At 38.3% G+C, this 11091-nt stretch overlaps 1 protein-coding gene across 1 annotated transcript; it reads right to left on the reverse strand.

Moving 5' to 3' along the window:
- Positions 1 to 6029: 6029 nt before the first annotated feature.
- Positions 6030 to 10485, reverse strand: HRG_10877 (cytochrome p450 domain-containing protein; the record flags this gene model as incomplete). The annotated part of the gene is made up of 2 exons (XM_044869347.1): positions 6030 to 6150; positions 9089 to 10485. 2 exons carry the CDS (start codon positions 10483 to 10485, stop codon positions 6030 to 6032), a joined length of 1518 nt encoding a protein of 505 aa, XP_044715696.1.
- Between the last annotated feature and the right edge of the window lie 606 nt (positions 10486 to 11091).

Consider the following 11091-nt stretch of genomic DNA (forward strand, 5'->3'; position numbering starts at 1 on the left):
AAGCTTCTAATAGCTAGGAAAGGTTCTATAGCTTAGGAAAGCTCTATATAGACTACGAAGATTACCCTTTTTTTAATAATAGCATTTAATAGGTTCCCTTAAAGCCCTAGGCTTTAAGAAAGTCCCTTAGGAACTATATATAATATAGAAGGGTAAAATCACAGTCTTTTTCTACGTCGACGATATTATCTAGGCCTACCTAAAAGAGGAAGAAGCTGCTACTAGGGAGGCTATACGAGGCCTATAATAAAGGTATAAGATAACTAGGCTAAGGGAGCTAAAGTAGTTCCTAGGGATATAAATCCTTTAAAATAGGTCCTAATAGACTATCTAGCTTACCTAAGACGCCTATATCGATAAGGTAGCTTATAAATTCCTCCTTAATTCCCTTAATAAGAAGCTTCCCTCTACGCTTATATTAGACGAAGAGCTTTTGCCTACTCTATCCTTTTAAGCTAGGGAGTAAGAGAAATACTAATACTAATAAAAAGTAGGCTCCTTGCTTTTTTTTAGCTATTTCTACTAGACCGGATATCTCTTTTACAGTCTCCTAGCTAGCTAGATATAACTAGAATCCTAGCCCTAGGCATTAAGAAGTAGTAGGTAGAGCTATCCTTTATCTCTATTTAACGAGATTATATAGTCTACGCTTAGGAGGGCAGGGAAGGAAATAAGCTGCCGAAATCTTCCTTTATTTAAGCGATTCGTCCTTTACGGATAATTCCTTAGATAGAAAGAGCTTATAAGGGTATATTATATCCCTTTTTAGAGGAACTATTACTTAGAGAGCTTCGAAGTAAGCTACCGTTACGACTTCTAGTACGGAGGCAGAGCTACTAGCTCTTTTAGAAGCGTTAAAAGAAGCGATTTTCCTTAGCCGGCTACTAATATCTCTACGACTATAAATCCCGACCCCGTTAGCTATAGAATGCGATAATATATAGACTATATAGATTCTTATAGAGGAAAATAGTAAGCTATCGACCCGGCTACGGTATATTAATATCTATTAGCATTAGTTACGCTAAGAGGTCTAAAGGGGACTTATTTCCGTCCGTTAGGTTCTAATGGTATCGATAAAAGCCGTCGGTCTTACGAAGCCCTTACCGAAGTAAAAGCTAGCTATCTTTTTATAGTAAATTAGGCTAGAAGACGTTCGAGAGAAGCTATCCTTAGAAGCCCGCCTTAAGAGTCTACGAGAGGAGCTAATAGTACGTAGGAGGAAGGAGACGTCTATAGCTAAAGAGAGGAATTAGGACTTATCCTAAAGGAGGGCCCTAGCTTAATTAGGACTTATTCTTCTTAAAGGCCCCCTTTTTAAGGACTTATCCTTAGAGAAGCCCCCCTTTCTTATAGGACTTAATTTCCTCCTTAGGCCCCTTTTCCTAAAGTAGGTCTAAAAGAGCCTAGGGCTAAAACCCGGATTTCTTAAGTAAGGGATAAGTATAGACTAAGACCTCCTCTATACGCTTACCGGCCTAGATATTTAGCTTTACCCTTTCTATAAGGGCAGGCTATAGCTAAGGGGGTATATCGCGAAGTATAGCCTAATTTCGTAGTTCTTAGAGATATCCCTTAGTACGAGGGACCTAGGAAGCTAAGAAACACCCGGTATAGAAGAAGGAAGAAGGAGCTAAAAAGAGGTATAGAAAGGAGGGTAGGGGCATAAGGGGAAGTAGAAGTAGCGATAGCTTCCTATAGAGGTAGCGAGAGATAAGATAGATATACCGGCAACGGCTAGAAAGGAGGGGAAAAACCGGTAAAAAGCTCGGTAGTTAAAAGGATATTAGTAGCTTCTTTAAGTAGGATTATCTTTATTAATTAAGATGCTAGACGGGTATAAAGAAGGGCGTTAGATAGAGGAAAGAAGGATAATTAAGGAAATATAATAATTACTCCCCTACCTTTATTACTGCCCCCGTAAGAATTAAATCTCTCTACCCTACCTATTTAACCCCTTACTTTTAATTTTACCTTCGTATATTTTTATATACTTCTCGTATCTCTCTTTATAAGAACTATCAGCTTATACTAACTACTAAAGGGAACCTATTAAAGATATAAAAGATAGATATATAAAGTACTATAAATACTTAAATAATAAGGAGTATCTAATTAAGTTTACTGCTCCTACCTTTAACCTTAGTCGCTTTATATATAAATAAAAGTATACGATTAAAGTTATTAACTTTTTAATAGGACTAAATAGAAAGGGACTTTATTAAAGAGCGTTCCTTTAAGACTATAAGGAAGGAAACTTAGTTATTTTTAATACTTAGAAAGAGAGATAGTACGCTAAACTCTATACGCTCTTATAAGTATAGTAGTAGTTTCTTTATATCCTTTAAGTTCCTTATAACTTTACTTATACGCTAGTCCCTTATACTACTTAGTAGGAAAGGTAGGAATATAGCTACTTAGCTTTAATAATAATCTAATACTAAGTTAAAGGTATAGTTAAGCTATACTTTAAGAGAATTAAGTAGCGATATTTAAAGGTTAAAGTAATTCTAAAGTAAAAGTATAAGGTAATATAAGAAGCCTTATAAATAGATAAAATCTTATACTAAGACTAGTATAAGAAGGTATAAGTAATAAGCGTAGAATTAAGTAATCGATAATATAAGCGGAAAGATTAGTTAAAGGAGTATAGGGTAGGACTTCGTCTAGAATTTATAATAAGTATATAAGGGGCTAAATAATATATTAAAAGAATAGCGTTGTAAAGGATACTTATAAACTTACTTATTTTATCTACTACTCCTAGGGAAATCCTTTATCTTTTATAGACTATTGCTCGCCTACTAGTAGACTAATTAGTTAGCTTTCTAGCACTTTCTATAGTGCTTAAAAAGCTCTATCTATAGTATATCTTCCTAACTTAGTAGGTGGTCTAATTATAACGTAATAGCTAACGTAAGACTATAGGTTCTAGTATAAGTAGTAGATTTAACTAGAATATTCTATGCCCTATATATTCTCGTATCGCGGATATCTTCGGAGCCGCTAGGCTAAAATAGGCAGTAGGGTATCCGTCCTACTTATAATTTACTTATATATTTTATGCATATTTTATTTTATTAAGATAAGCTTATCTTAACCCGCTTTTCTTAAAGGAAGGTATAGATATCTAGTAGAGGTCTTTGTCTTTAAGGGTTATTCCCTTAGACTATATTATAGAGCCTCTTTTTACTAGCTTATTTTATAGAGCCTCCCTATGCCTATTATTCCTTTATAATAGTAAAATAGGAATATAAAGGTATATTCTTATACCTAGTATTTTTTTAAGCTAGATAAGAGGATAAGTATAAAAGGCTATATTAATAGGCTAATATATAGAATCTAAGCTATTATAGTAAACGAACTTAATTATATATAAGCGATATTATAAGGAGCGGAGTTTCCTAGTAGTTTAATAGTAAGGTTAAATAACTATAAAGGATACTATTTAATTAAGGTTTAATAACTTTTAGTAGAGTCTTTCTTATAAGGATTCCTAGGTATAAACGGATTTACTAATATAGCTATATTATTCTAGGAGATTAAGAAGAATAAGACTTTTAAAAAGTCCTAGAGGTAGTTAACCTTTAAGATAAGCCCGGTAAATAGAAACTATTACTTTAAAGAGATATAGAACTAGCTTATATAGTAAGGAGAGCGAGAAAAGAGCTAACTACGCTAGCTACCCTTATAGAGAAACCTAACCTAATCGCTTAAGCTATACGCGGTTTCTTTATAAAACTCCTCCCTAAAAAGACCCTTAACTATCTAATTACGCTAATAGGAATCGAGAATAAGCTTAGACCTTCGTTACTTTAAGCGTTAACTAAATTAAGCCCTATATCTAAACTAAGTAGCCTTTCCTTAAGTAACCTTAAGATAAGATCCCTACCTTAGAATCTATAAAAGAAAGAGCTAAGCGCCCCTACTAGTCCCTTTATTTATATAGAAATAATGCTTTTATTTTCCCTTTTAAATATATAGCTAATTAGACCTACTCCTCGCCTATTACTAATAACCCCTTTAAACGTATAAAGGAGTAAAAGACTTATAACTATACCCCTATTAATAGCCTAATAAGAACCTAGTAAGGAAGAAAGGTAGATATCGCGGCTACTAACTTACCTAAGGACTCTAAAATTACTAGGCGCTCGGTTAATTACCTTAAGGCTAAAGACTTTAGTAATGCCTATAGCGCGCCCTATTACTTCTTAGAAATAAAGTATAGTAATAGTCTCTTTAGTTATAGTCCTTATAAGGTTTATACTAAGCTTTAAACCCTCTTATATTAAAGGAGTTAAAAATCTAGGAATATATTAAAACTACTACTAGGATATTAACGACTATAATTTTATATATTTACGTAGGACTACTAGCGACGCGAAAATAACTAGTCTACGAAACTCTATAGCTTATTTAATCTAGCTATACCTAAAGCTATAAACTAGTAAAGATACTAACTACTTTATTTCCTTAACGCCCTTAAGAATAATAAGCGCGAATACTTAAGAGCGTATATAAGGGGTAGTAGATAATTATCTAAAGAAGGAAGTACGCGAGTAAAGATAGGAAAGAGCTAAATAGGTAGCTTATAGGTAAAGGGAGGAATAAATAATATAAAGGAAAAGGATTATAGTAAAAGAGAAAAGTTCTATTAATAGTTTATTTACTTACTTATATACTTAAGAAGAGAGCCTTACTCGTTATTATCGCGCCCTTTTTATTAGTATCTTAGGTTAGAAAGTCGCTAAGGAGGAGTTTAATAAGTAAGATTATACCCTTATAGATATTAACCTATTAAAGGGATAAGACTCTTAGTACTCCCCTTCTAACTTACTTCTAAGTATACTTAAAGGCGTTATAAACACCTTAATTATTTAATTAGGTATCTTTTTTAATTATAGTTAATTTAAATTTTTATTTTTCCCCTTTAAAGTAAAGGCCGCTAGTTATACGACTTTAATAGAGATAAAGAGGTATAAAGTAAAGAAATCTCTAAGACTTATATTTATAACCTAAGGCCCTTAGAGCTATATATAAAACCGATAATTAGATAATTATATAGTTAATTGCTTTATTTATCCTTAGCTATATACTACGCGTGCTTTAGGTATATTCCCTTATCCTTATTAAAGTATCTACCGCTTAAAGCTAAGAGCTATAGGCTAATAAGTTAAGGGATCCTATAAATAGGTTTATAGTAAAGGATAAGGTCTAGCTAAACCTTTATAACTATAGGTTAATAAGGCTAAAAAAGAAGCTTAACTAGCTATATATTAAGTATATAATAAAGAAGGTACTAAGTCTATAAACTATAAATCTAAAGGGGCTGCTCTTTAGTATCTATAGTACGATTAATATTAACCTCCTTTATCGCACTATTATAAAACCCTTACTAAGCTAAGAGATAGCGGATCCTTAACTAGCCGCTATCCTTATTAAGGGAGAGAAGGAGTTCTTAGAAAAGGAGTTATAAGTAGCCTATTAAAAGAATATAGGCTATAGTAGGAGGTATAAAGTCCTTATTAAGTAGCATAGCTACTAAGACTTAACGTAAGAGCTAGCTTCTAAGTTTAAGGGCACGTAGCTCTAAATAAGTTCGAGGCTATTTATAGGCTAGTAAAAGAGAACGACGGCCTAGTAAGAGAAGCTACCTACTTAGCGGTAAAGTAGCTAGTACCTTAAAATATAAGGGAGACTATACCCCGCCTTTAAGGAAGTAGTAGGGCACCGAGCCTATAGCGGTCGCTATATTAATATAAGCTATAAGTATATATTATAAATACTATAACTATAGATAATAAGTAGGGCGTACTTAGGTTAGTAGTAGTATAAATAAATCGTATTAGCTTTTATAAGCGCGCTTAAGGGTATATAGACTAAGCTTAGTAGGCCTTCTTTTTTAGTAGGGTCTTAACTATTAAACGGTTATCCTTATCTTCCTCCTTATCCTTCTCCTTATCCTCCTCCTTAGTATAAGGCGCGGCCCTAGCTTTAAGGGCGCGGATCCGGCCCTCTAGGCTACCTAGCTAAGCGGCGACGGCGGCGGCGTTAAGGATAGCGGCGGCGGCGGCGGCGCCGGTGCCGGTAGTAGTAGCAGCGGCGGCGGTAAAGGTAGCGGGGGCGGCTAGGGCAGCGGCGACGGTGCCCCTAATAGAGAGAGAGTTAGCGCTATAGGGAGTATAGGAAAGGGAGCTTACGTACTTAGGTACGAGGGCGGCGCGCTTAAAGAACTATAAATTATAGTAGGCGACGGCGGCAGCGGTTAAGGCGCGCTTAGCCTTATTCTAGTCCTTACCCGGCTCTATAGCGCTCTAACCCGCGGTAGTATAAGTTAGGACGGGCGGCGTAACCTTATAGGCGCGGCTAGCTTAGGCGTATAAGAAGTAGCTACCTTAAGAGCGGCCGGCCTAGTCGGCGTAGGGGAGGGACTATAAGGTATACTATATATAAAAGAAACCTTAGGTAGCGCCCTAGGCTATAGCGCGCTTATACTAATATAAGGAGTTAGTAATACTTATAAGAATAAGGGTAAAGGGGCTTATAAAGAAGGACGGCGAGGACCTATACTTATTATTATTATTATTATTATTATTATTATTATTATCGCGGCGGCCGGTAGCGGAGAGCGTAGCGGGGGCGGCGGCGGCGTAGGTAGTAAAGTTAACGGCCGAGAAGCTAGGTAGCGGGTAGCGCGGAGTAGCGGTAGGCGCGACTAGGGCGGCGGGGGTAGTAGGTAGGGTAGCGGGCGAGGTAAGGGCGCGATCGACGAAGTTATCGATCTTAGCGGAGAAGTAAGATAAGGTAAAAGAGGATATATTAAATTATTTAAATAGCTAGCGGGGGTATAGGTTAGCTTATATATAAGTAATAGCGTATAGCTAGGCGCTAAGAGACTTATAGTTATAGTTATAGCTACTACTACTAATATTAATAATAATAATATAGTTAAGAGGAAAGAGCGATAAAGGCTCGCTAGTAGGTTATTTACCTCCTAGCCGCGCGCTAAGGTATAAGATTAACGTTATAAGGGACTGCCTATAAAGAGAGGGGCGGGGACCTTATATAAGGGTATTTACCCTTAGTATAGGTCTAGGTATTAGCTTAGACCTTAGCTAATAGCGTTATAGGGTAAGGTAAGCTATATATATAAATATATATTTAGTAGCAGTAGGCGTAGTATATAGCTAGATCCTATATAGCTTATTATTATAATATAATAAAAGGTACCTATAGTATAACCTTTTACCTACCTTATAATACTAAATAAATATAAAGAAGGGCGTTAAATAAAAGAAGAAGGATAATTAAGGTAATATAATAATTACTCCTTTACTATAACTATTACCCTTATAAGAATTAAATAACTTTTCCCTACTTATTTAACCTCTTACTTCCCCTTTTAACTTTATATATTTTATATATATATCTTATATCTCTATTTACTAGATTAATAGGTACGCTATAATTATAATATATATTAAATAACCGCGTCTTTATAATATACCCCTTTAAGGATTATAGCTCCGCTAAGATTCCTAGACCTTAGCAGCTTAAAACGCGGGAGTTAGATACTAAGCGCCGCGCTAATAACCTAAGGAAATCTAAGAAAAGTAGTTATCTATAAGGGGTTAAACGTTATACCGCGCGTAGTTACTAAAAGTTATAGGGGTAGTATACTATCCCCTCCTAAGCTTATAGCTTTTATAAAAAGAGATATAAGAAGTATATATAAAATATATAAAGGTAAAATTAAAAGTAAAGGGTTAAATAAGTAGGGCAAAGTTATTTAATTCTTATAGGGGCAATAATTATAGTAAGGAAATAATTATTATATTACCTTAATTCTCCCTTTTTCCTTTATTTAACGCCCCTTTCTATATCCCTTTAGTATCTTAATTAATAAAGAAGATCCTACTTAAAAAAGCTACTAATATCTATATAATTACTAAGATTTTTACTAGTTTTCCCCTCTTTTTTAGCTATTACTAAGATATCCGTCTTATCTTTCTCTACTTTTATAAGAAGCTATCGCTACTATTACTTTCCCTCTCTCCCCTACCTTCCTTTTTATACCTCCTTTTAGCTCCTTCTTATACTAGTGTTTTTTGCTTCCTAGATCCCTCTTACCTAGGGATATCTCTAAGAATGCGAAATCAGCTTATACTTTATAATAAAGGTAGCTATATAAAACCTAACGGTAGTAGAACTTTCGCTAAATATATAAAGTAAGAGTTAAAGGGGTTATATAAGTAATATAAAGTTAAATAAGGGGAGGGGCTATATATTAAATATAGCTATCTAATTAGGTTACTAGTAAGAGATAGAAAGAGATAAATTTAACTAAAATAAGAGAGATAGTATAGGGATTCTTATACTAAACTAATATATAGTAATAAGCTAAAAGGGGAAGGGGCTTCCTTAAAGTAAAATACGGTAGGGGGCGGCGGGGAATTTATAACGACCGACTTTATAGTAACGAACCCCGCTATCCTAACGCCTTTTAACCTAATTCGTAGTCTTTAGTAAGAAGTGCTTTACCGAGGTATAATCACTAGCAATTTAGCTGGCCTGGCTGTTATCGCGGCTATTGCTGTATCTATTATTAAGCACTCGGGCGTCTAGTACGATAAACCTACACGGATGGATGGCTTCGGAGCTGCCTTCTAAACCATCTATGCTAGCACGGCAATTGCTATTATAATTTGTTCCTTTGGGTTAAAGAAAGGGGTTTAGGGTTGGCTGAAGGCCGTCTCCGGCTTTAATTATTTGGCAGTATCCTTGTTTGGCAACCAGTCCCCTAAACCACACGAAAGTCTGATTTTGAATTCTGTCATCGAGACTCGAGGCTAACCTTTGACTTAACATTGATACATAGAGTCGCCTGTTTCGTGCGGCTAGATAGGACATGATGTTTATTTCACTTGCTCGACAATGCTAACTCCGACGCCCGCAGACCTTGCGCTGATTGCATCAGCTGCCATGAAAAGCTTCTCCGATCTTATCCAAGATGACTTCAATGTTATTGCTTTGCCCCTCCCACTCGCTTCTTATAATTTGATCATGCATTGGACTCCTGACCGTGAACGTCGCTTCAAATGAGCAGGGCTTAGAGAAGATGCCCTCGTGCGTCATTTCCAGAGAGTCGAGTTTGGCCTCTTGTCTCTCTTTCCATTTAACATCGAAGGCCCAGAGCAATCGAGATACTATTAGTAGAAGAGTATTTCTTGCTAGGTGCTGACCGGGGCAGATTCTTCTACCGAATCCAAACCCAGCGGTAGGAAGGTCATCATTGTCCATCCACCTTTCTGGAATGAATTCTTCTGGACTGTGGAATATTTCCTCGTCCATTTCAAGGCACCAATGACTGGCATTGACGATAGCACCCTTTGGAATGAAGAAGCCTCGGTAGTTGTCGTCACGGATTGGGGAGTGAGGGATCCCGCCAGGGGCAAGAGGCCGCCATCGGAGGACCTCTTGAATGAATGATTGGGTATAAGGAAGATTCGAAATGTCGGCTAAGTTTGGCAGCCGATCCCTGCCAACATGTTTGTCAAGCTCGTCCTGGACACGAAGCACGGCCGACGGGTACGTAACGCATGCCAAGATCGCAACAATAAGGGCACCTGCTGTTGTGTGGCTCGCGGTTTCATATACTTCCCCAAGCAAAAACACTAGTTCCTTGTGGGAAACTGGATGTGCGTCACGCAGAATGCTTTGCTTGGTCCAGTTCCAACAGGGCATATTCAGCGCGTTCGCGGCATTCTTCCCGTATAGTTCTGCCCTGCGGTTGTGGAGGTCGTCACCCACTCGTTTCCATTTTGCGAAAAACTTCGGCAACCAATTCAAGATCGGGAATATGTCGACCAGCCAGTTGCCGAACGAGACGGCTTGAAGGGCAGACGTTGCTAGATGCTCGGTCTGCTTGAGATCCGTCTCCTCTCCGGTTTGAAATCGCCTGCCATAGAGAAGCGTGAATATCAGACTTGAGGAGCAGCGATATAGCTCCGGCTCGAAGTCGTTCGTCGATAAGAGGTTATATAGGAGGTGGCGGCTCTCGAGCTCTTGCAGTGACGAGTAGAGATGGCACTTGCGAGAGTTTAAAAGCGACATCTGTATCTTACGAAACTGCCTCCAGCGCGGACCGTATGGGAGTAGCGAGGCCCCAAAATCCTTCCCAAGGCATTCCCCTGCGACGGCCAGTCGGGGGCGAGAGCTGTATACTCCGCTTCGGCGGTCGAGCAGCTCTTTGGTAACTTCGTGATTGCCAAGTAGGATGAATGTCAGTTGTCCGAGCCGAAGGGAGATTACCGGCCCATAAATTTTATGCCATTCCTGGAATTGCTTCCATGAGTATCTCCTGGATATTTGGTGTATATTTCCCACGATCGGCAGGCCCCGGGGACCGGGGGGGAGCCTCGATGGTTTGGCCCAGAAAAGGCCCACGATGAACACAATTGCGAGCAGGTAGAAAGCGGGGCCCATATTTGTGGGAAGCCAGCCTTTGGGCCTCAGAAGGGGAAAAGGGGGAAGGACGTGGAGCTGATGTTGGTAATTGTTATATGCTCAAAAGTTAGGAAAAGTAAATTAAACCTCGGAAGCATGGAAACAAGAGGTAAGCAAATACCACGTTTGCGGCCCTCAGAACGTGAAGGGGAACATGACAAGATGTAGAGTAAAAGAAAAAACGAATGACCTGAGACACTTCGGTGCGTGAACGATGCCTGGATGCGGAAGCAATGTACGGAGCAAGTTATCCCCTCGGGCTTTCGGCAAAAGCTGTGGAGAAAAGACTCCATTTGGTTAACCCGGCGAAATCAGGCAGTCAGGATTATGGACGGCAACAAAGCAGCCATACGCGCTTTTGATTATCCCGCCGAGTTCGATCTACATCCTTCTGCATTTCTGATCTAGGTTAAGCCAGCTCTTAGCACGCGATCGTTGAGGCGTTGTTGGCCCTTAAGCCATACCGCAAACAGTACACTGAACGCGGTTGGTGGCCACACACCGACTTCTCGCGACTACTGTTCTAAGACAAAGCTTTGCCTAAAGCAACCTACGGCGATACCTGTGGGAGTTTGCCTCCCACTG

Source organism: Hirsutella rhossiliensis (genome assembly GCF_020360975.1).
Source record: "Hirsutella rhossiliensis strain HR02 chromosome Unknown scaffold00017, whole genome shotgun sequence".
Classification (NCBI taxonomy): Eukaryota; Fungi; Ascomycota; class Sordariomycetes; order Hypocreales; family Ophiocordycipitaceae; genus Hirsutella; species Hirsutella rhossiliensis.